This window comes from Oryzias latipes, chromosome 10, assembly GCF_002234675.1.
Source record: "Oryzias latipes chromosome 10, ASM223467v1".
Lineage (NCBI taxonomy): Eukaryota > Metazoa > Chordata > Actinopteri > Beloniformes > Adrianichthyidae > Oryzias > Oryzias latipes.
Genome location: NC_019868.2, coordinates 30,824,559 through 30,850,653, shown reverse-complemented (window position 1 = coordinate 30,850,653; position 26,095 = coordinate 30,824,559). Strand labels below are relative to the sequence as shown.

Genomic DNA, 26,095 nt, shown 5'->3' with positions numbered 1-26,095 from the left:
TTATACTAAATTTTGTTAGAAAGTCAACCTCTATTTTATTGCTTATAGTTCTTAAAATTTAATAGAGATATGAATCATAACATAAATGCACTATAGCTCTGAAGATACTAAAGCTTCTGTCACCAAACCTCCTGTACTGACTAATCATGACCTTATTGTCCTACTGCAATAAATATTATGTCATAATTCACGTTTATTGTAAGGAATTTTTCATATTAAAATATTGATCAGATTTGGTCAAAAATGCTCAATGGCTTTGAAGATGCTGTAGTTAGTGACACAAAACTTCCTGTACTGACTAATCATGACCTTATTTTATTTTATTATATTATATTTTCCTACTAAAATAAAGATTATGCAAAAAAAATAAAAAAATTCTGGCATCTTCAGAGCTATTGAGGATTTTTGACCAAATCTGATCCATTTGTAAATATGAAAAATTCCTATAAATAAACAAAGTGAACTATTGACAATCTTTATTTTAGTATTACAATAAGGTCATGTCAAGTAACTGATAACTTTAGTCATGATTCATATCTATTAAAATTTGAAAAAGTATATGAAACAAGATAAATGAAGATGGACTTTCCTACAAAATATGTATTGTAACAATAACATGCTTTATAATAGTTTTATGATTTTTTTGTAAGATTATTGATTTTTACACAGTGGTGTTTCACAGTTCACAGAGGTTGCACTTTGTTGACGGTCCCTTGGCAGCCGGCTGCTGCATGTCTGCATTCACAGCTTAAAGCGAACAATTCTGATTAAAAGGCAATAAAAACGATGTTTTTTCTTTAGAAATGCATTTGTGGTTCACTCTCTGTGTTAATACAAAAGGATTGAGATACTTGCTGACACATTTGAACGTTGATCAGAAGAGTTATTGGAAGAAGCAAGAAGTCCGAACCTTTGAAGATCTTTATAACTTATCGAACCTCAGCTCCCAGAGAATTTAAAATAATGAATCTATGGTTCGGAAGTGAGGACGCTGGAAAACCAACTCCGACAAGACAAGTAGACGCAGCAGCAGCTGAGTTTCCGCGGAAAAGGAAAGGCCTGTGTTGGAAGATCGACTGGAGGGTCAGCGCTGCTACTTCCAGCAGATGACCGTGAAAAGAGCCATCCTCCTCCCCCCTTACCGGGACGCAGCAACGGGCGAGTTACGCCACACTTTGGGACTGCAGGACTTAAACTTGGCCTGAGGCGTCTGCTTTCACTGTTCTTTGGAGCCGCATAGCAAAGAGACGGACTCTGATGATGAGGAAAGGGAAGCCGGCGTGTCTGATGGAGATGTAGTCCAGCTGTTCCAGATGCAGAAGATGAGGACTTTGATGGATTAGAAATGCTGATTGATGACTGAAAAAATAAATCACAACCAACTCAGTTTTGCGCTCGCTGCCTTTTTTAAACACACCAGCGTGCACGTTTCACCGGTATGTGTGTTTACGTTAAACACAGAAAAAACACTAAACTGAAACGGCGCCGTTTAATCCAGTGCTGTTTTAAGGAGAGGAGGGAGTTATGGGAAATAATATGGCTGTAATTGTGTGTCTGTCTGGCAGGTCAGTGTGTGGTGTGGCTCTTTGACTATCACAGTTAGAGATGTCAGCTCTTTGTGTCAAACTTGTTTGTCCCCCCCCCCTGTTAGAGGCAATCATAGAAAAAAAACGCGGATGTAACGTGGATTAAAACATTAACCAACGACCCAAAACTAAGGTAAGAAAGTGCAGCGGGGTTTTTGTGCTGTAGGTTTTTCTCATGTGAAATTCACTGCATTTGTTACCGTTTTAATGCTTTAAATCCACGTTACAGCCGCTGTTCGATTTCTATTAAAGCCCCAAAATGAAAGTCCCGCCCCGCTGCTTGGCATGCAAATTTCAGCCAATCAGATCAACCAGAAAGGTTCCTGCCCCTTAGTGACAAACACACCCCTGAATACCGCCCCCAAGTGACAAAAACGCCCCCATAACACTGAGCGTAAATCCAGGTGAGGGCGCAAAGGAGAACTGACGGAGCAGGATCACTGCTCAGTTAGGATTTCAGCCGTTCAGTTGTAAAATACGGGGTCGCTTGGTTAGAATTGCGCCATCACAGTTGTAAGGTTCACTCACTCAGCTTCTAAATACGCCCGCTTAGTTGTCTTTACGCCCTTTCAATTTTTGGCATTTATGTAATTCGATAGTCCTGCACTTCTGTTTCTCATCCATTATTACTGAAAAAGCAAATTTCTGTCTTACCTTTTCACCAGTACAGAGTTCATTTATTGCAGGAGTTACGTTCTAAAAATAACCGTGATCTGTGAAATCCACGGAGAATGATTATTACAGACGTTTATGGGAGTAAAATTCCTTTCACCTTTTCTCTTGTTTAAATTCTCAAACATATATTCATACATTCATTCATACATTCATAGAAATAAGTTCCAGGATATTAGAATGAAAACAAAGTTCTGATCGATCAAAGATTTTTGATCTGAAGAGCTCCGCATTTCTGTACAGGAGATACGGCATGGACTGAGGAGATTGATTGACAGGGTCTCCAGCCAGGGTTTCAGGTTGGAGCACAGACTGCAGAAGAGGGGAATCCAGGCCGCGGGCCGCAGTTTGCCCACCCCTGCTGTAGACGGACAGATGGCTGTAGACAGATGCACAGTTGTAGACGGATGAAGGGCTGTAGAAGGACGAACAGCTGTAGACAGAAGAACGGCTGTAGACGGACGAACGGCTGTAGACGGACGAACGGCTGTAGACGGAAGAACGGCTGTAGACGGACGAACGGCTGTAGACGGACGAACGGCTGTAGACGGAAGAACGGCTGTAGACGGACGAACGGCTGTAGACGGACGGACGGCTGTAGACAGATGCACAGTTGTAGACGGATGAAGGGCTGTAGAAGGACGAACAGCTGTAGACAGAAGAACGGCTGTAGACGGACGAACGGCTGTAGACGGACGAACGGCTGTAGACGGACGAACGGCTGTAGACGGAAGAACGGCTGTAGACGGACGAACGGCTGTAGACGGACGGACGGCTGTAGACAGATGCACAGTTGTAGACGGATGAAGGGCTGTAGAGGGATGAAGGGCTGTAGAGGGATGAAGGGCTGTAGACGGACGAACGGCTGTAGACGGACAAACGGCTGTAGAGGGATGAACAGCTGTAGAGGGATGCACGGTTGTATACGGATGGATGGATTCTGTGGAAGGTTTGTGTCTCTAACCACTTCCCCCCCCCCCATCGTTTCTCTTCGGCTAAGACACTGATGTGACTTTTTAACGAGTAAAAATTTCCCAGAGGACAATGAGGCTGCACCGCTGACATCCATGTGCTTAAAAGATGTAAATCATGATGTTTTTAGTGTTTCTGTGAACTACAGTGCAGCAGTTCAATCTGCTGAACTTCAGCGTCTCATCAGTTCAGTTCTTTTCCTGGGTTCTACAGAGAGAAAATCAGAAAAGATGGTTCCTGTTTGTGTATCATACCAAAGCAGACATTTGCCTGAAGGACTGTTGCAACTGCTGTGTTAAATAAACACAAGCCCACTTCCTCTTCCCGGTTAGGGCGGCTTATTGAAGCGATCCGGCAGACAAATGCAGTTCCTAGAAACTCAGCGGTCGCCACAGTTTGATGGTTTCCTGGCGTGAAGACGTATTGGTGTCTGAGGCTCCTGATTGGTCCCAGTAGCCACAAACATTTTGCAGTTCAAACCTGCAGTATAAGCAGGCGCATTGACGTGTGCATGTAAATGCATATCAAGTCCTTCTCTCCAAGCCTGTAGATCATGTAGATCATGAAAATAACATCCTCATCACAGCTGTTTTCATCTCAAAGTAAAAGTGAAGCACAGGAAGGACAAAAGGATGAAGAACTGCTGTCCATCTACAGCTTCTCCTACAACTTCAACACTTCCATCCTTAAAAAACAGGAATAGGTGACAGTGAAACGGTTGAAGGTGCCAGTTCAGCTGATTTCAGAGGACTTCTACCATCATGACACTACAAAGTGAGCCCTTGGTTTGCATGATCTGAATGAAAACCACAGTGAGTCACATGTCAGAGCAGGACTCCGAACTTCCTGCACGAGTTCCTGCTTTGCAGTGATGCAGCTGAGCTGCAGTGTTTGACGGGTTTGAAAAGCCAGACTCAGTTCAGAACCGCTTCGTTCAAGGGCTCAACAAGACAATAGCCTGGACCTCGCTTTCCCAGCAGCCTTGTGTGAAACCGACTCCGTTTGTGGGTCAGAGTGGGCGCCGCCGCTGCTCTAGACGCCGAGTTTTGATCTCCAACTTGAAAGTCATCATCTTTCCTCCTGCCCCAACTTTGACTTCCTTCTAATTACATGTAGGCGTCCCGGGAGGAATTTCCCAACAGACACGTGCACAAGCTTGTGTGTCTCTGAGCATGAAGTTCTGGGGCAGGTCCGGACCAGCAGAGGAATCTTCTGACCCCCCCACGCACAGACTGCAGGGCAGAAAATGGGAACAGGGTTTCATCTGCAGGGACCTTAGGGAAAACGTTGAGGTAGACATACTTCACAAACTCATCAGGCCATGGTGGATCTTTGTTTCCAAACAATCACTCTTACATGATCCAGATCCAGAATCCAGACCCTGAAACCCCTAAACCAAAAACAGTGAAGCTTAATATTAATATTCAGATAAAAAAGTCGCAATCGTGCAACGTTTCTGCTACTCAGATAAAGTTCTGCCTTGACCATGAAACCACGAAGACCCTGAACGCATCAGCGCGCCAAAATGACTTCAACATTGTCACCGTCATTTTCTTCATTATCATCATGGCCCCACCACTTCTTCCCTCCATGGTCTAGACCTTGATCAGTGGTGGCATGACCTTCTGTCTCTTGACCCCACGCATCAGTTACAGGCCCAATAACACCCGACCCCCACAGGAAAACTAGCAGGAACATTCTGGAAACATTCATGCAAATTCCCACCCAGACCTGACGCCACATGAGAAGAACATCGGTTAAAACCTGTACGTCCCGATCCTACAAATGCGTATTCTTCCGGCAGCAGTCTCTGGGGATTTCCCATCTTTTCTGGTTCAACCGCAGCATGATGGAGATTCAGACTCTGAGGAAACGTCATCAGAGACGCCCTGAGGGGAGACTGTCATTTCATTACCATGTGCTGGAGTCTGTAACCAGCAGAGAACCCTAGAAAAAACCTTCTGCTGCAGAAACTCTAGAACAAACCGTCTGCTGTAGAGAAATCTAGAACACACTTTATCCTGCAGAAAACGCTAGTCCACACTTTCTCCTGTAGAGAACTCTAGAACAAACCTTCTGCTGCAGAAACTCTAGAACAAACCGTCTGCTGTAGAGAAATCTAGAACACACTTTATCCTGCAGAAAACGCTAGTCCACACTTTCTCTTGTAGAGAACTCTAGAACAAACCTGCTGCAGAGAACTCTAGAACAAACCTTCTGCTGCAGAAACTCTAGAACAAACCGTCTGCTGTAGAGAAATCTAGAACACACTTTATCCTGCAGAAAACGCTAGTCCACACTTTCTCCTGTAGAGAACTCTAGAACAAACCTGCTGCAGAGAACTCTAAAACAAACCTTCTGCTGTAGAGAACTCTAGAACAAACCGGCTGTAGAGAACTCTAGAACAAACCGGCTGTAGAGAACTCTAGAACAAACCGGCTGTAGAGAACTCTAGAACAAACCGGCTGTAGAGAACTCTAGAACAAACCTGCTGCAGAGAACTCTAGAACAAACCTTCTGCTGCAGAAACTCTAGAACAAACCGTCTGCTGTAGAGAAATCTAGAACACACTTTATCCTGCAGAAAACGCTAGTCCACACTTTCTCCTGTAGAGAACTCTAGAACAAACCTTCTGCTGCAGAGAACGCTAGAACACACCTTTTCCTGTAGAGAAATCTAGAATAAACCATCTAATGCAGAGAACTCTAGAACACACCTGCTGCTGCAAAACACTCTAGAACACAACATTCTGCTGCAGAGAACACCAGAACAAACCAGCTGCAGAGAACTCTAGAACAAACCGGCTGTAGAGAACTCTAAAACAAACCAGCTGTAGAGAACTCATGAATAAACCTTCTGCTGTAAAGAACTCTAGAACACACCTACTGCTGCAGAAAATCTAGAAGACACCTTCTCCTGTAGAGAACTCTAGAACAAACCAGCTACGGAGAACTCTAGAACAAATCTTCGGGTGCAGAGAACTCCAAAACAAACTAGCTGTAGAGAACTAATGAATAAACCTTCTAATGTAAAGAACTCTAGAACCAACCTGCTGCTGCAGAGAACTCTAGAACACACCCCTTCCTGTAGAGAAGTCTAGAACAAAACTTCTGTACAGAACTCTTGAACAAACCTGCTGTAGAGAACTCTAAAACAAAACTTCTCCTGTACAGAGCTCCAGAACAAACCTGCTGTAGAGAACTCTAGAACACACCTACTGCTGCAGAGAACTCTAGAACAAACCAGGTGTAGAGAACTCATGAATAAACCTTCTGCTGTAAAGAACTCTAAAACAAAACTTCTCCTGTACAGAACTCCAGAACAAACCTGCTGTAGAGAACTCTTGAACAAACATTCTGCTGCAGAGAACTCTAGATCAAACCAGCTGTAGAGAACCCATGAATAAACCTGCTGCTACAAAGAACTCTAAAACAAAACTTCTCCTGTACAGAACTCCAGAACAAACCTGCTGTAGAGAACTCTAGAACACACCTACTGCTGCAGAAACTCTAGAAGACACCTTCTCCTGTAGAGAACTCTAGAACAAACCAGCGACGGAGAACTCTAGAACACACCTTCTGCTGCAGAGAACTCCAGAACAAACCAGCTGTAGAAAACTCAAGAATAAACCTTTGCTGTAAAGAACTCTAGAACAAACCAGCTACAGAGAACTCTAGAACAAACCTTCTGCTGCACAGAACTATTGAACAAACCTGCTGCTGCAGAGAACTCTAGAACAAACCGGCTGTAGAGAACTCTAAAACAAAACTTCTCCTGTATAGAAATCTTGAACAAACCTTCTGCTGTAGAGAACTCTAGAACACACCCCTTCCTGTAGAGAACTCTACAAAAAAACCTACTGTAGAGAACTCAAAACCAAACCTACTGCTGTGGAGAACTCCAGAACAAACCTGCTGCAGACAACTCTAGAACACACAGGCTGTAGAGAACTCAAAAACAACCATTCTGCTGCAGAACACTCTAGCACACACCTACTGCTGTAGGCAACTCTTGAACAAACCGGCTGTAGAGAACTCTAGAACAAACCTTCTCCTGTAGAGAATTCAAGAACAAACCTGCTGTAGAAAACTCAAGAATAAACCTTTGCTGTAAAGAACTCTAGAACAAACCAGCTACAGAGAACTCTAGAACAAACCTTCTGCTGCACAGAACTCTTGAACAAACCTGCTGCTGTAGGCAACTCTAGAACAAACCTTCTCCTGTAGAGAATTCAAGAACAAACCTGCTGTAGAGAACTCTAGAACACACCTTTTCCTGTACAGAACTCTAGAACAAACTTGCTGTAGAGAACGTAAGAACAAACCTTCTGCTGCAGAGAACTCAAGAACAAACCTGCTGTTGAGAACTCTAGAACACACCCCTTCCTGTAGAGAACTCTACAAAAAAACCTACTGTAGAGAACTCAAAAACAAACCTGCTGCTGCAGAGAATTCCAGAACAAACCTGCTGTAGAGAACTCTAGAACACACCTACTGCTGCAGAGAACTGTAGAAGAAACCTTCTCCTGCAGAGAACTCTAGAACACACCTTTTCCTGTACAGAACTCTAGAACAAACCTGCTGTTGAGAACTTTAGAACAAACCTTCTGCAGCAGAGACCTGTAGAACAAACCGGCTGTAGAGAACTCTAGAACAAACTATGCACACCTCACCCGCTGGACGTCAGACGGTTTCTTCTCACGTTGGTGAAGTTTGAGCGGACCTGAAGTTGAAGCTTCTGCTTTCTTCTCTGTGATCCAACCCACCAAAGCAGACAGGAAGTCTTACCTTGACGGTCGGGTAGGTTTTCCTGTTCTTTTCACTGGAGGCTCCGGGCAGACCACCGTGGGACGGACCTTCACAGCCATACCGGAACCTGAAGCCGCGCTGGAGAACAGTAATGAGTCAGTTTTGTGTTACGGTAGCTTTCCTCAGTGAAACCATGCAGGTTCCCCTGAGGAGGAACCATAAATACAGAGTAGAACTTGTGGTGGTCTGGGGGAGGGGCTTCTTCCCCATTATCTGGGGCGTAGCTGCAGGTGTGCCTGGGTTACCTGTTTAGGCTGTTCCAGGATCTGCAGGTACGGTCCGTCCGCTGAAACTACAAACACACAGACTCAGCATCATTCTGGGGGGGCTCATGTACATCCTCATGGTTCCAGTCATCTACAGATGAAACTGATGACTTGTTCTGTTCTAGATCTAGTAGACTTGTTCTGGAATCTCCTGGTCCTTCTCCGTGTTCTTTTAACAACAATGACAGAAATGAGAATCAGAAAACACAGGATTTCCCGCATGTATATTCTGTACATTAAACATCTTAAAAGTTGCTGTAGAGCTTCATTGGTGGAATGATGTGTTCAGAACCACAAATGGATAAAAAAAAACACCCTGTGGGTCTTTCCCAAGTTCTGACAGAGAACATTCAGAACACGGATCTGCTGCATCAGCTGTAGCTTCACGACCAGTTTCTCTGAAATAAGCTGCATGTTTGTCTGCGCAGGTGGTGAACAGGCGGCGTGTTGAAGGTTCTGCAAGCTTCCCGGCTCAGAGACGATGAAGCCGGCCTCGGCCTGCTCAGACCTACTCAGATTTCCTCCTGCAGCATCACAGCTACATCGCAAATCCAGAACGTTAGGAAAACGAGACCATCCGGTAATACTAGAGGGACAAAGGTGTACAAATCTGCACTTTTAAAAGTTTAATTGTGAAACTAAAGTCAAGGCAGGAACATAGGTTTGAGAATAGGGACTCTAAGGCAGGAACATAGGTTTGAGAATAGGGACTCTTAACGTTGGCACAATGACAGGGAAAGGCAGAGAGCTGGCAGACATGATGGAGAGAAGGAAGGTAGATGTACTGTGTGTGCAGGAGACAAGGTGGAAGGGCAGCAAGGCACGTAGTATTGGAGGAGGATACAAACTGTTCTATCATGGTGTTGATAGGAAGAGAAACGGGGTAGGTGTGATTCTGAAGGGGGAGTTTGTAAACAGTGTTCTAGAGGTGAAAAGAGTCTCAGACAGGATGATGAGCTTAAAGTTAGAAATCGAAGGGGTGATGGTGAATGTAGTCAGTGGGTATGCGCCACAGGTTGGCTGTGAGTTAGAAGTGAAGGAGAGATTCTGGAGTGAGTTGGATGAGGTCATAGAGAGTTTTCCCAGAGGAGAGAGAGTTGTTATTGGAGCAGACTTTAATGGGCATGTTGGTGAGGGCAACAGAGGTGATGAGGAGGTGATGGGCAGGTTTGGTGTGAAGGAAAGGAATCTGGAGGGACAGATGGTGGTGGACTTTGCGAAGAGGATGGAAATGGCTGTAGTCAACACTTACTTCCAGAAGAGAGAGGAACATAGAGTGACATACAGAAGTGGAGGTAGGAGTACTCAGGTGGACTACATCCTATGTAGACGAGGTCATTTGAGAGAGGTTAATGACTGCAAAGTGGTGGTAGGAGAGAGTGTAGCCAGACAGCACCGCATGGTGGTGTGTAAGATGACTCTGGAGGTCAGGAAGAAGAAGAGAGGGAAAACAGAAAAGAAGACCAAGTGGTGGAAGCTACAGAATGAAGAAACTTGTGAGGAATTTAGGCAGAAGTTGAGGCAGGTCCTGGGTGGTCAGGATGAGCTTCCAGAGGACTGGGAAACTACAGCAGAGATTATCAGGGAAACAGGTAGGAAGGTGCTAGGTGTGTCATCTGGAAAGAGGAAAGACGGTAAAGAGACTTGGTGGTGGAATGAGGAAGTACAGGAATGCGTCCAGAGGAAGAGGTTGGCTAAAAGGAAGTGGGATGTAGAAAGGACTGAGGAAGGTAGACAGGAGTACAAGGAAGCGCAGCGTAGAGTGAAGAGAGAGGTGGCAAAGGCCAAACAGAAAGCTTACGATGAGCTATATGACAGGTTAGACACAAAGGAAGGAGAGAAGGACTTGTACAGGCTAGCCAGACAGAGAGACAGAGATGGGAAGGACGTGCAACAGATAAGGGTGATTAAGGACAGAGATGGAAAGGTGCTAACAACCCAAGAGAGTGTACAGAAAAGATGGAAGGAGTATTTTGAGGAGCTGATGAACGTGGAAAATGACAGGGAAAGAAGGGAGGAAGATGTGGTTGTTGTGGAGCAGGAAGTAGCAGAGATTGGAAAGGATGAGGTTAGGAAGGCTCTGAAAAGGATGAAGAGCGGAAAGGCCGTTGGTCCTGATGACCTACCTGTGGAGGTATGGAAGTGCTTAGGAGAGACAGCAGTGGAATTTCTAACGAGGTTGTTCAATAGGATTTTAGAGAGTGAGAAGATGCCTGAGGAATGGAGGAGAAGCGTTCTGGTCCCGATCTTTAAAAACAAGGGTGACACGCAGAACTGCAGCAACTATAGAGGAATAAAGTTGATGAGCCACACAATGAAGCTGTGGGAAAGAGTAGTGGAAGCCAGGCTTAGGAAGAAGGTGGAGATTTGTGAGCAGCAGTATGGTTTCATGCCCCGTAAGAGCACCACTGATGCCATTTTTGCTTTGAGAATGTTGATGGAAAAGTACAGAGAAGGTCAGAAGGAGCTGCATTGTGTGTTCGTAGATTTAGAGAAGGCGTATGACAGGGTGCCGAGGGAGGAGCTGTGGTACTGTATGAGGTCGTCTGGAGTGGCAGAGAAGTATGTCAGAGTAGTTCAGGACATGTATGAGAGAAGTATGACGGTGGTGAGATGTGCTGTAGGTCAGACAGAGGAGTTCAAGGTGGAGGTGGGACTACACCAAGGATCAGCTTTGAGTCCTTTTTTGTTTGCTATGCTGATGGACAGGCTGACAGACGAGGTAAGACAGGAATCTCCCTGGACAATGATGTTTGCGGATGACATTGTAATTTGCAGTGAGAGTAGAGAGCAGGTGGAGGAACAGCTAGAGAGGTGGAGGTTTGCTCTGGAAAGAAGAGGCATGAAGGTCAGTCGTAGTAAGACAGAATACATGTGTCTGAACGAGAGGGATCAAGGTAGAAGCGTTAGGTTACAGGGGACTGAGGTGAAGAAGGTGCAGGAGTTTAAGTACTTGGGGTCAACAGTTCAGTGTGATGGAGATTGTGGAAAAGAGGTGAAGAGGCGAGTGCAGGCAGGTTGGAGCGGTTGGAGGAAAGTGTCAGGAGTGTTGTGTGACAGAAGAGTGCCAGCAAGACTCAAAGGAAAGGTGTACAAGACAGTGGTGAGACCAGCTCTGCTCTATGGGTTAGAGACGGTAGCAGTGAGACAGAGACAAGAGGCTGAGATGGAGGTAGCGGAGATGAAGATGTTGAGGTTCTCCTTAGGAGTGACCAGGTTAGACAGGATAAGGAACGAGTACATCAGAGGGACGGCTCATGTTGCCTGTGTTAGCGACAAAGTCAGAGAAGCCAGACTGAGATGGTTTGGACATGTTCAGAGGAGGGATAGTGGATATATTGGTAGAAGGATGTTGGAGATGGAGCTGCCTGGCAGGAGGGCAAGAGGACGGCCAAAGAGGAGATACATGGATGTCTTAACAGAGGACATGAAGTTGGCTAATGTTAGGGTAGAAGATGTTCATGATAGAGTGAGGTGGAAAAGGATGATTCGCTGTGGCGACCCCTGATGGGAAAAGCCGAAAGAGAAAGAAGAATTGTGAAACTAAAGTTTGGGATTGTGTCTAAATTTAAGTCAATACAAAAACCAAACGTCCAAAAAAATGTATTTAATTCAATTTATGAAGCCCATTCAGACGACTGTTGTTGTGATTATGGGCTATAGAAATAAAACTGAATTGAATTACAGTCTGAACACGTCATCCTTATCCTGTGAGATGAAGCTCAGTCTGCGGAGAAAACCTTTAATTATCTCCAAAGAGTTTGGAAACTCACGAAAATACAAAGATTACAACCCAACATTAAGGTGGATACACTTTCATCCACGACATTACATGAAGCTCAGCTGTCTGGGTTTTGGTTCTGATCTGACGGGTCCGAATCCATGTCACGGTTCTGCACCAAGAAACTGTGTGGAGTCCATGACATGAATCAGTGCCACGAGTCTGCAACACTAGTCTGTTTGAGATCGAGGCCGGTTTTAGGCGGGACAGACGCTGAAGCCAAAGTACCCAGCACCCAAATGTAGTGCTACAAATGTAGTACTACAAATGTAGCACTACAAGTGTAGTACTACAAGTGTAGTACTACAAGTGTAGTACTACAAGTGTAGTACTAGAAGGTACACACACATAGCTGAACGAAATGTCAATAATAAAGTGGAGACTTCAAGTGTCTATAGACTAAACCCTTTGATCAATGTGCAAACCAAAAATGTCAGCTCATCTGTCTGATGGATGAGCCACAAAAACGACCTTTAAGACCTTTCATCTACATCTTTGTCTGCCATGTTTTCAGGCACATACGTGCAGACACGCATCCATGACAAAACAGCACTAAATCAATTATTTTATTCATTTTCAATGAATCTTACAATAGAGAATTTAGAGCCCTAACCCAAAAGCAATAACGATTACCGTAATAGATAAAAAGACATCAATAGAAAACACTGGTTTTGCTGCAACGCTGCACAGACCCATAAAGGGAACTGAGAGGAGAGTGGACGTCCCACAAAAGACGCGTCATGAAACTCCTCTTTGTCCTATTTTTATTCTGAACAGGTCCATTTTATAACTTAATGTTGACGTTTCCTCTGAAAGGTGAAGCAGAGAATTTTGTCTCCATCAGCTGTGAGCAAAGTCCTCATTCATGCAGGACAAAACCAACTAGTATCTAGTCTGACAGTGACCTCTGACCCCCATGTTTTTGTTTGACCCATTTAGTTTCATTGCATTAATCATTTTATCTGTTTTTACAGAAATTCATATTTTTTTAAATTAAAGCTAAAAAGTAATCAGACAAAAAAAACATGAAGATTTGTTAACAATTTGACTAAATGTCTTTGCTTTTGTGATATTTTGTTAGTTTTTTGTGATCAAAGCCTGAAGTTCTGGATTTGGTCAAATGTTGTCAAAATTAGCACCAAAACATTTTATTCCTTAGATGGAGTTAACGCTTAACGGGCAGTTAAACATAATCAGCAGGAGGACAGAAGACCGTGAGGATCTACTTGATCTGATCACACGTAGAGGAAGCAGAAACTGAGGAACCAGGAAGTGAGGCTGACGTCCCAGCCAGGGTTAACGAGCTCCGCTGGTGGGCGGGGTCTGGCCTTAGAACCATAAGAATCTGCATAGTGTTGGGCAGTCTTGGAAGACACGCCTTTGAAACATCTCATGACAGTTGAAAACCTCTGAACTGAAAGACCAGGGTGGGGGTCTTTGTATGTAAGGAGGGGGACTAGAGGGGGTTCTTCAACCAGACTACCAAAACTCCCCGGTAAGTCCACTCCAGAGTACCGGAGAGGAGATGTGTGATGGTCAAAACTCTGATCCAGGGGGGGGCAGTGGGGTTTCTGTCTCTACACTTTACACTGAGTTCTGGGGGGGTTGATGGCAGTTCTCCTGACCAATCCACATGTGTTTGTGGATTAGGGGGCAGGGCTCCAGACTGCGACCAAATGGTCGCATTTTGCGACCAAAATTTGAGAGTGTGCGACTGAATTTTACATCCAGTCGCACATGTGCCACCAGTAAATGTGCCTCCCCCACCCACCGTATGTTTTATACATTAAACGTGGAAGGGGCACGTCAATGATCAATGAAATCATCAATGAGACGCGAGCGCACACACGCGCAGACAGACACACACACTCGCGCGAATACTCATGAGACTGGAGCACACGCGAGCGCACACTCGCGTGTCATTGAGTGATGCCTGAGGCGGCCAATGCGTGTGAGAAGAATAGGGAAGGTCACTGCAAGTGGCTAAAATGTGTGTAGGGGGCGGGGCTTAGAGATAATCGAGTGCGCGTAAACATCTGTGGGAAGGAAACGGAGACAAATATCATCACAACCTGATATGTGCGTCTGAGCTATGAGCAAGAGAACTATTGATTCGTTCTTCCGACCTGCGGCTAGTGTACCAGTGCCAGAGTGTACAGCAGGGGTCTCAAACTCGCGAAGCAAAGCACTGTTCTCGTGCGCGGCTGTCACTGCAGCACACCGCTCCCGCGGGAGTCGGGGCAGCTGATAAGAATAAATGTCCCACACCTACATGCGTGACAGCTAACGGGGCTTGAACTTTAAACACGTGTGAGCGACAACACGATTTAGTCTTAGACACATTTAAAACACGTTTTGAAAATGCAACGATAGACGTGTTTACGATGAACCAGCGCCCTGGGGGTGGGGGTGGGGCATGAAGGCGAAGCTGCAGCGAGACTGAAGAGGAACAGGAAGTTGGAGTTGTCCTTAAGATTCAATTTAGTTTTAATATTCCTCTCCCCCTCAGTATGATCTGTGATATTACATCTTTTATAATTATTTTAATGTTTTGTGATGTATGTAGCCTTTTTTAATCAGTTGGTATTTAAGATTATTTTAATTAATCAGTGAACTAAAAAAAAACCTCAGGACGCATGTCCCATAATGCATTGTTTTGTAGTCTGTAGGGCAGCTTTCAGTCAGTTCAGTACTAAATTTCCAGCTGCGTTCGCTCAGGTTGGGGTCTTGCTTCCGCCCCTTTCTCGTGATATTTTTGTTTTGATTGACAGGTGATGTTGGAGCAAAAACAAAAATATACATCTCACACCAGGTGATCTGTGCAGCGTTGAGTTCACCTGGGTGATTTCAAATTATTGTGCATCTTGGCTGAACCTATTTGGTGTCACCAACATGTATTTCCATCCCCTAATGTTTACATACATTTAAGTATCGTTTGAAACTGTGAAATGACCAAAAGGTTACTACGGTAATCACTTTGTTACTAAAAACTTTTTTTTATTCTAAATGTATGGTATTTTTTTTACTATTTTTACTTAGTTGTACTGTCGTGACAGCGATGCTGCTGTCAGTTTACCTTCTTGTTGCATCTTCAAAAGTGCAGAATAAAATGTGACACTGAATTAGAAACAGCTCATTGTAATTTCTGCATCTATTATTAAAGTATTTATTAGTAATACGGTGGAAATTAGTAGATTTGGTTAGCATGTTGATTTACGCCATGCGCCCCTAAATTTTCTGGTTGTGCCCCTAAAATTTTCAGTAGGGGGCCACTGTGCTCCTAGTGAAAAAGGTTAGTCTGGAGCCCTGTTAGGGGGGGGGGGAGTATTCTTCTCCCTTCTGGTCTGGGGGGGTGCTCTGAAAGTATGAGATCCAGAAAGGTCTGCAGAACCGGGGCAGGAGTTTGGTTTGTTTAGCCGGCACCAAGTCAAACCCGTTCCTGGTGCTTCACACGTTTTCCTGTTGGCATCATTTCCCTGTCAAATAAGTTGGAGTGGTTTCCTAACCACAAACCGACTGAGGAGGAAGAAGCCCCTCCCAGATGAAGATGACGCTGTCACACTGAAGCCAGCGTCTCCACCTGTCAATCATTCACACTCAATGAAAGATGAAACTGCAGGAAACCTGATTTCTTTCCGACTGTTCAGTTTCTCTTTCCTTATTGGCTGCTTGCTCCTGATTTCTGGGATTTGATTGGCCCAGCGGCTCACATGCAGCATCTGACATCATCAGATGGTCAAAACAAAGACAAGAACGGCCCAAATGTGAAGGTGAAGAACAATAAAATGAAGGGAAACGACAAAACCTCCAAACAAATAACAGAGCTTATGTGGAGTGACCCCTCTTATGTAGCTGTGTGTGGGAGGGGCTGAGTCACTGCGATCACGGAGTAATGGAGACTAGGGTTGGGCGATGTCCCCTAATTTGGCCGTTGACGATGTTTGCTGTCAACCATCGGCATGGACGATGACATCGTCGGGGGGGGGGGGGGGGGGGGTATTTTTTAAATTTTTCGTTCTTATATAACTGCTATTCATTATTTTGCTTTTTTCATTTTATTTCCCAACTAATGGTTAATCCGCGATGATCCAGTATAAACTGAGGGAAGTGACTTTAACAGAAAAAGTAACAAGCAAAATAGAAAAGAAGTAGTCCGCTCCCGCACTTAACTAGCGAAGTGGACCGGCGGAGGGCGGATTTACAGCTTTATGTTTGATGGGAAGGGGGGGGGGGGGGTACATGAGCGGTATGTGTGGGAGATTTAAGACTGCGATCCGTCCCGCAGCTCTAGGGGTACAAGCTATCAAACTCAGAACCGGGTCTAAACGTGTGTCTGAGCACAGTTCGGATCGTCAGCACACAGCGGTTTGAGCTTCAAAGCAGAAATGTCGCTCAGTCCTTAGAAAACATTCAATCAATCACGTGGATTTGTGTTTCCAGTCGTGTCCCGACTAAATAAAGGCTGATGTTATTCACAGGATGCAGCGCCACCCAAAGCTAATGTTGTTAGCCCGTGTTAGCATACTGCTAATCCTGGCTCCGTTCAGAAAAAGCACTGACCACACGGATTAAAATTCAAATGATGAGCGAACAGGTGTTTCATAATAACCGTAACATTATTAAAAGCACGTTTAGAAGATCGTCTCGTATTTTACCGAGCTGACATGTCAATGTATATAGCCGCTCGGCGCTGTTTAACATTGTTTTGTATTGAATTGTTACATTCAATAAAGTTTGGAAAAAAAGCCGCTCGGCGGAAGTTATATCCTCTTCCGGTTTTCAAACTGCGCGTGTGCGAATGATTTATTCCGACCGAAATTGTGACCTTAGTGAACGTTTTTATATTCTGAAAACATTTTTCTGGGCCCATGTACACGGATGGATTCTAATCCGACCATTGACCCCATCAAGATATTTTGTACATGTAACCGCGGCTTATGATGTCGACGCGCAACGTGGCGGGGGCGTGGCATCACGATGGTGGTCTCTCCATCGGGATGTCAGTCACCCATCACGATGGACGATGATATCGTCCATCGGCACAACCCTAATGGAGACAGACCCTTCAGATGACCTGCTGCTGCAGGAGGCGGGGCCACAGCAGGAACCACGGCCGCACACCGTCACCGGGTCAATGCGTGTTACTCCATTGGAAAAGTCGCATAATCATGAAGAATAGTGATCATGGCTGAAGACAACCAAGCTTAACCCAAATCATGACGTTTCTATGGCAACACGTATCTGTTAGTTTGACTAAATATTGGAGTTTTCAGGTTTCAGCGGAACAAAACCAAGAAGAGCCACAGAGTGAACCATGAAGAAGAGACTGGACAGGAGACAAAGGACATGTCCATCCAGTAAGGCGGATGAAGGACGCCGTAATCACCGGCGTGAGCGCCAAACCACAACATGCGCGCCGGCTGTGACCGCCAACAGAGACGGGGGGCCCAATGGCCGGGACATCCGCTCCGGGGACCAACGAGTGGCGACTTTTCTGCGGGAGAAAGGAATTCAACGGTGGCGGCGTCAAGGCTCACCACAAACCCACCCCCACTTCCCATCATCCATACGTTTACGCGCTCCTCTGCCAGCTTACAGCCCCTCACACCCCCAACCTAACATTAGCATTACAACAAAAACGCAGAGCAGCATCAGGTCCGTCCATCCGTCTGGTTCTGATCCAGATTTCAGCTCAGTCCAGGAAAACAAAGACCTTCATGGATCTGTTGGTCTGCACGTGGATGATCAGAAAGGGGCGGAGCTTGGAGACCGTGGTCCCGCCCAGCGTATGTTTCGTCACAAAGACTATTTTTTTAAACCGTATTTTTTTATCTGATTCAAAACGATTTGAATGAAGAAATCCTCAGAAAAACATGTCCTCCATTATGAGAAAAGCGCCAAAAAAGCCGATTCCATCAGAGCCGGTCCAGACAGGCGTCGGTCAAACTGTCAAAGTTTCCAAAGACCAGTCCGGTTTCTGCTCTGGTTCATCTAAAACCGCTTTTACGTCTTTATTCTCAACTTCCAGAACTTTAGGTTGAGAACCGGCAGAGGCTGCAGCAGGAAAGCAGAACTTCCAACGAACATGCACACACGTGTGAAAACCGTCCCAGAAAAGCAGAAATCGCTGAGGCGGTAAATCCAGCTTCAAAGGGAACCATTTTCAGTTTTAGCAGCTGCTGTGGAGAAAATCTGTTTTTTCAGTACAAACTATTTAACATATTTGCTTTATTTACATATTTTTATTGTTTTATTGGATTTTTTCTCTTCCAGCTGCTGCGTATTTGCAGATTTACTATGGGAAATCCTGGGACGGTGAATTTGGCGAGGCTCTAACCTTGAATGACCTTTCTTGTTTTATCTATATAACTTTGTTTATTGAACATTTTACATTTGAACAGACATACAGAGTGTATAATGAGATGTCAGAACCAGGACAGTGATGTGTAAAAAACAAAAAAAGACACTCGAATGTCAGCCCCCCCCCCCCCCTTCAACAACTCCCTGAATGACCTTCCTGGACTCTGAGTGTGTTGGGTTGCCCACTGTTACACAGCCAGTGAACCTGACTGGATGTTTGTTCTTTAGACTGGACTCATTGAGTTCGCTGAAAGTGAACCAGAGTCTGTTACCCCCGACAATCCAGAACAGATGTTCAGTCTGGATCCAGACCAAACCAGAGGTTCAGAACCCGATCCGGAACAAAGCAGCGACTGCAGCTCGGTTCTGCGTTTGATCTGGTTTGTCGTGTTCAGGTTTAGAGAAACCTTCAGGGAGCAGAAATAAAGACGGGGTCACCAACGACGCTGGCGTTTTCCCGTGGCTCCTGCCTTTGCTCGGGGGCGCGAGGATGAGGAGGCTCTGAAGGTCAGACACACCCGACCGGTCTGTGACGAGGACTCACCTGTTTGCAGAGACGTGGACTGAGGCATCGCAGGGAAATGAGTAAACTCCCAGGACGGATCCATGATTAAGTTTCCATAAATCTGCTGGACACACACAGAGTTCTGGTGTCAGGATGTTCTGAGGAAGTTCTGGACTCCACCTCTGCAATGAGACCGGTTCCATCTGTGCTGCTTGGTGTTTGCAGCAGATCACTCTGAAAACCTGGACTCTGCTGAGGAACCTGGAGGTCCTGGAACTGCTCTTCATCATGAACATAGAACGATCCGAAAACCACGCTCATCAGAACATCCTGGTCCTCGTGCTGCAGGTAGGCTGGTGAACCCCCCAGAACCTGCAGAACACCTGACATTCAGAAAACTGGAACCAAAAGACTGGTGGAACCTCTTCAGACGGGACAGGATGGTAGAAGGTTCAGCTGGAAGAAACACGCCCAACGGAGGTTATGAGGGGTTCACCAACTTTTTCATGTGGGACCAGGGAACCAAACCGCCAACCCACCCATGTGGACCATGATCTTCACAGAGCAGATCAGCTCAACTACGAAAACATCATGAACATCTGTCCAAAAATGAGGTTTTCACAAACATCTGGGTCATTGTTCTGCAGGCTCCACCCCCTGCAGAGCAGGAAGAACGTACCTGGTTAGAAGCACGGAGGTAGTGGTCGTCTCCAGCCATGGCGTCTGCAGAGATCAAAGGTTAAACCATCATCATCTGCTGAATCTGAAGCTTCTTGTCCATTGACCATGTGGGCGGTGTCAGTACACAGACCCCCTACTACACCCACACAGACGTCCAACTGAGCCCACGCATACGGCTTCCTGCAGTGAGTAAACCTATGCAGACGCCCTACTAAAGCAATAACACCCACGCAGCCGTGGTACTACACCCATGCAGACGCCTTCCTGCAGTGACTACACCCACGCAGACTCCTTACTGATGCGACTACACCCACGCAGATGGCTTCCTGCCGTGACTACACCCACGCAGACTCCCTACCAAAGCAATAACATCCACGCAGACGCTGTACTACACCACGCAGACGCCTTCCTGCAGTGACTACACCGACGCGGACTCCTTACTGATGCGACTACACCCACGCAGACGCGGTACTACACCCATGCAGACGCCTTCCTTCAGTGACTACACCCAGGCGAACTCCTTACTGATGCGACTACACCCACGCAGAGGTCCAACTGAAGCAATTACATCCACGCAGACGCTGTACTACACCACACAGACGCCTTCCTGCAGTGACTACACCTACGCGGACTCCTTACTGATGCGACTACACCCACGCAGACGCGGTACTACACCCATGCAGACGCCTTCCTTCAGTGACTACACCCAGGCGAACTCCTTACTGATGCGACTACACCCACGCAGAGGTCCAACTGAAGCAATTACATCCACGCAGACGCTGTACTACACCACACAGACGCCTTCCTGCAGTGACTACACCTACGCGGACTCCTTACTGATGCGACTACACCCACGCAGAGGTCCAACTGAAGCAATTACATCCACGCAGACGCGGTACTACACCCATGCAAACGCCTTCCTGCAGTGACTACACCCACACGGACTCCTTACTGATGCGACTTCACCCACGCAGACGTCCAACTGAAGCAATTACATCCACGCAGACGCTGTACTACACCACACAGACGCCTTCCTGCAGTGACTACACCTACGCGGACTCCTTACTGATGCGACTACACCCACGCAGAGGTCCAACTGAAGCAATTACATCCACGCAGATGCGGTACTACACCCATGCAAACGCCTTCCTGCAGTGACTACACCCATGCAAACGCCTTCCTTCAGTGACTACACCGACGCGGACTCCTTACTGATGCGACTACACCCACGCAGACGCGGTACTACACCCATGCAGACGCCTTCCTTCAGTGACTACACCCAGGCGAACTCCTTACTGATGCGACTACACCCACGCAGAGGTCCAACTGAAGCAATTACATCCACGCAGACGCTGTACTACACCACACAGACGCCTTCCTGCAGTGACTAAACCGACGCGGACTCCTTACTGATGCGACTACACCCACGCAGACGCGGTACTACACCCATGCAGACGCCTTCCTTCAGTGACTACACCCATGCAAACGCCTTCCTGCAGTGACTACACCCATGCAAACGCCTTCCTGCAGTGACTACACCCATGCAAACGCCTTCCTTCAGTGACTACACCGACGCGGACTCCTTACTGATGCGACTACACCCACGCAGACGCGGTACTACACCCATGCAGACGCCTTCCTTCAGTGACTACACCCAGGCGAACTCCTTACTGATGCGACTACACCCACGCAGAGGTCCAACTGAAGCAATTACATCCACGCAGACGCTGTACTACACCACACAGACGCCTTCCTGCAGTGACTACACCTACGCGGACTCCTTACTGATGCGACTTCACCCACGCAGACGTCCAACTGAAGCAATTACATCCACGCAGACGCTGTACTACACCACACAGACGCCTTCCTGCAGTGACTAAACCGACGCGGACTCCTTACTGATGCGACTACACCCACGCAGACGCGGTACTACACCCATGCAGACGCCTTCCTTCAGTGACTACACCCATGCAAACGCCTTCCTGCAGTGACTACACCCATGCAAACGCCTTCCTTCAGTGACTACACCCACACAGACACCTTACTGATGCGACTTCACCCACGCACACGTCCAACTGAAGCAATTACATCCACGCATACGGCTTCCTGCCGTGACTACACCCACGCAGACTCCCCACTAAAGCAATAACATTCACGCAGATGCTGTACTACACCACGCAGACGCCTTCCTGCAGTGACGACACCCACGCGGACTCCTTACTGATGCGACTACACCCACGCAGACGCGGTACTACACCCATGCAGACGTCCAACTGAAGCAATTGCATCCACGCATACGACTTCCTGCCGTGACCACACCCACGCAGACTCCCTACTAAAGCAATAATATCCACGCAGACGCTGTACTACACCACGCAGACGCCTTCCTGCAGTGACTACACCCATGCAGACTCCCTACTAAAGCAATAACATCCACGCAGACGCTGTACTACACCCACGCGAACTCCTTACTGATGTGACTACACCCACGCAGACTCCTTACTGATGTGACTACACCCACGCAGACTCCTTACTGATGCGACTACACCCACGCATACTCCTTACTGATGCGACTACACCCACGCAGACTCCTTACTGATGCGACTACACCCACGCAGACTCCTTACTGATGCGACTACACCCACGCAGACTCCTTACTGATGCAACTACACCCACGCAGAGGTCCAACTGAAGCAATAACACCCACACAGCCGTGGTACTACACCCATGCAGACGCTTTCCTGCAGTGACTACACGCAGACGTCCAACTGAAGCACTTACATCCACGCAGACGGCTTCCTGCCGTGACTACACCCATGCAGACTCCTTACTGAAGCAATTACATCCACGCAGACGCCCTACTAAAGCAATAACATCCAGGCAGACGCTGTACTACACCAAGCAGACGCCTTCCTGCAGTGACTACACCCACGCAGACTCCTTACTGATGCAACTACACCCACGCAGAGGTCCAACTGAAGCAATAACACCCACACAGCCGTGGTACTACACCCATGCAGACGCTTTCCTGCAGTGACTACACGCAGACGTCCAACTGAAGCACTTACATCCACGCAGACGGCTTCCTGCCGTGACTACACCCATGCAGACTCCTTACTGAAGCAATTACATCCACGCAGACGCCCTACTGAAGCAATTACATCCACGCAGACGCCCTACTACACCTACCTGCAGAGACTACACCCACAAGTTAAGAAGATGCTTCACCTGCCAATGTGGAGGTCTCATGACCTTTTGCATCGTGTTCTCATTGGTGATTCCAGAAGCTGCTGAGACAAGAACTTAAGCGAGGTTCTAACAGTTTGTTCTTTAATTGCAGGAACATCTGTGAAAGTGATGATGATGACAGTAGAACCTCCTCCAAACTGAAGAGGCAGAAACCGTCACCATCGACAGGTTTGAATCAACCTTCCCATAACACAGAACCCTCAAAGTTCTGTCTGGCAGTTCAAACCGAAGCAACAACAACAACAACAACAACAACAACAACACAGAGCAGCAGATAAACAAACCAGCTGCCTATTTGTAAACAGTATGGGTGGGGGCGGGGATAGTCCAGGACTTTTTTATGAAAACAAAAATGTTCCCATCCTTCGTGCCAATTATTAAAGCGTTTTTTTCAACTTCGGAATTTGGGTAGGAACATCTGATTGTGCGCGTGCCTGCTGCGCGGGAACTCGCTCAGCCTCCTGAACGCCGCGAGGCTCGTTGTTTACGTTCTTTTAGAACACATTTACACATTTGCTGTCGGTCCCACGGTGAGCCCGTGCGTGGGCTCTTCCAGTCTGACTGCTGCGTTCACGGTCCGGTCCAAACAGTCAGAGATTCCGCCACGTGTTAAACTTAAACCGCCATGAGCCGACGTTCCCTCGTTTCCGAACGTTTTCCGGTCAGATTCTTTATGGTTTGTCTTTGTTGCCGTACTGCCGCGAGCACGCGACCGTCACCTTATTAACACAATAAACTTGGAATAAAATGAGTGTATTTCTACTTTTTGCCTCTTTGTTGTGGTAAAGTCCGCGCGCGAAAACGAATGTCCGAAGAACAAGGAAGTGAAAGGAAGTGGCGTGGTCTGTTCTGACCCGGTTCTTACCTGTTCAGCTCAGGTGAACGTCCGCAGGTGAGGGTTCTCGTGCCGCTTCACCTCAGGGGCTCTCGCTCATTTTTTTGTTTTTTTTGTTTATTATTCTGTCGGAGCGAATTTCTGCCTTTTTTAACGGCTATGCGTCATCACACGACACGAGCGCGTGCCTGCAGCTTCTAACAGCTAAAACGAAGAAACAAATGTGCGCGAGAGAGTGACGTATTGGAGAGCGCGAGCGCAGGTGACAGGGCGCGCGCTAAAGTGAGAATAAAGCAACTTCCTTCCTCTTGGAAATTCCCCGTGACGTAAAAGGAAACAGAGAGCGCGGTAAAACGAGGAGGTGTCACTCTGAGCGCAAAAGCGAAAATGTCCCCAAAAACTTTTCTGCGACACAAACCAAAGAGACGCGCGGAGGATCCACAAACAGAACCAGAACAACAAGACAAACCGAAACCATCAACAGGATCCAGAAAGAGGAAGAATGTAATGTTAGAGACAGATCAGGATTTCCTTTTTAAAAACACACCAACCATATTTATAGACGGGATAGAATTTAAGCTATGGTGTTAATTTCAGGTTCTTAAATGGTTTATTTTTTATCTTCAGTGAGCCGGGAATATTTTTAAAATGTAAGGATTACTGAGGGGAAGAACAAACTAAATATCTGTGCGGACTCTCCTTCATTCTGGATGGATCCACAGCAAAGAAGGTTTCAAAGGAGAAAACATCTTCAGCTTAAATGATGTCCAGACAAGCCTGTAAAGCAAAATACCTTTTCCTGAAACAGATTCAACCCTGAAGGATATTTGTACGAAAAGGTAATGTAGGCTCTGGGTGGTCAGGAGAAACTCCCAGATGAGGCAGGTAGGAGTGTACTTGGTCATCAGGACGGAAGGATGACAGGAGAGTTGGTGGTGGAATGAGGAGGTGCAGGAGTTTCTACAGACTAAAGGCCCGTACACACCGGGACGAATATTCGCCAGGCGTTATTCGCCAGCGTTTTTCGCCACGTTTTTTGTGTTCACACCCAGGCGATTTTCGCTGACGATGAGCCGAGCGAACATGCAATTTCATTCCCTGACGTTAGATGGCGCTTAATGTAAAACAGAAATACTCCTGTACACAAGGTGGCGCTGCGCAACTTTACGATTCTTAAAGTCGCTTTTCACTCTGAAAAAGAGAGCAAGTATTTACGCGCTAGTCAGAATAATACAAAGAAAACATGAATATTTCAAGCACCAGTAGCTCCAACTGGTGCTTGGTAAGGGGATATTTTAGAATGTCCGTCATTATTTCTTTGCGGCAGTGTTGACGCTACTTGGCGTCTAACTTCTTCGCTGGTATGTGTGCTCAGCAAGGCAGTTTTGTGTTTGAGCGCCCCCAAGTTGTGTTTTACTGTAACTTCAGAAGCTCCAGACACGTGAGCAAAAGCGCCATTCTCATTGGTCGAATAGATTTCGACGAGACGCGTCGGAAAAAAAAAACGAACCCGAGGCGTTTTTTTTTTTTGACGCTTTGGCGCTTGGCGTTTTTTCGCGTCGGTGTGCACACTCACATTGGTGCCCTTTGTTTAGTCACGAGGCGTTAAACGTCGGCGAAAATCGCCGGCGAAATTCGTCCCGGTGTGAACGGGCCTTTAAGAGGGAGAGACTGACCTGTACAGATGAGCAAGGCAGAGAGAGTGAGAAAGGAAGGGCATGCAGCAGGTTAGAGTGGCTAAGGGTTGGGATGGTTACAGATTGACAGGTGTCAGAGAAGACTTTGAAGAGTTGAAGGAAAACGCCTTCCTTCTGAAGGAATCTTTTCTGGATTGAGCTGGGCATGAGCGGCCCATCAGCTGACATGGTGTCTGTCACGTGAGTCTGGTGGGTCCAGGTGGATCCTGGTGGGTGCAGGTGGATCCTGGTTGGTCCTGGTGGATCCTGGTGGAATCCGGGTGGGTCCAGGTGGATCCTGGTGGGTCCTGGTGGGTCCTGGTGGAATCCGGGTGGGTCCAGGTGGATCCTGGTTGGTCCAGGTGGATCCTGGTTGGTCCTGGTTGGTCCAGGTGGATCCTGGTTGGTCCAGGTGGATCCTGGTTGGTCCAGGTGGATCCTGGTTGGTCCAGGTGGATCCTGGTTGGTCCTGGTTGGTCCAGGTGGATCCTGGTTGGTCCAGGTGGATCCTGGTTGGTCCAGGTGGATCCTGGTTGGTCCTGGTGGATCCTGGTTGGTCCAGGTGGATCCTGGTTGGTCCTGGTGGATCCTGGTTGGTCCAGGTGGATCCTGGTTGGTCCAGGTGGATCCTGGTTGGTCCAGGTGGATCCTGGTTGGTCCAGGTGGATCCTGCCATGGTCTGGAACTCAGCAACAAACTAACAA

At 46.8% G+C, this 26,095-nt stretch overlaps 2 protein-coding genes across 6 annotated transcripts in view; both read right to left on the bottom strand.

The window, feature by feature from the left end:
* The window catches only part of nfkb1 (nuclear factor kappa B subunit 1), a 45,360-nt gene extending 21,360 nt beyond the window's left edge, over positions 1–24,000 (bottom strand). Inside the window, exons 1-5 of one of the 5 annotated variants that reach the window (XM_004084545.3) lie at positions 23,746–24,000; positions 19,630–19,673; positions 18,990–19,074; positions 8,284–8,330; positions 8,018–8,116 (exon numbers count right to left, since the gene is read on the bottom strand). In XM_004084545.3, the coding sequence (XP_004084593.1) occupies positions 8,018–8,116; positions 8,284–8,330; positions 18,990–19,074; positions 19,630–19,668 (270 nt within the window). In that variant the 5' untranslated portion in view covers positions 19,669–19,673; positions 23,746–24,000. Of the gene's footprint in view, positions 1–8,017; positions 8,117–8,283; positions 8,331–18,989; positions 19,075–19,629; positions 19,674–22,820; positions 22,840–23,745 lie in introns of those variants that run through there. The other 4 variants (XM_011492821.3, XM_020699974.2, XM_020699972.2 and 1 more) reach the window with 4 other exon arrangements.
* Positions 1,928–8,011, bottom strand: LOC110013583. Its single transcript, XM_020699977.2, has 2 exons — positions 4,587–8,011; positions 1,928–4,504 (listed from the first exon to the last, which is right to left on the bottom strand). The coding sequence occupies exon 2, from the start codon at positions 3,321–3,323 to the stop codon at positions 2,403–2,405; it is 921 nt and encodes a 306-aa protein (XP_020555636.1). The 5' UTR covers positions 3,324–4,504; positions 4,587–8,011; the 3' UTR covers positions 1,928–2,402.
* Positions 24,001–26,095: the final 2,095 nt, after the last annotated feature.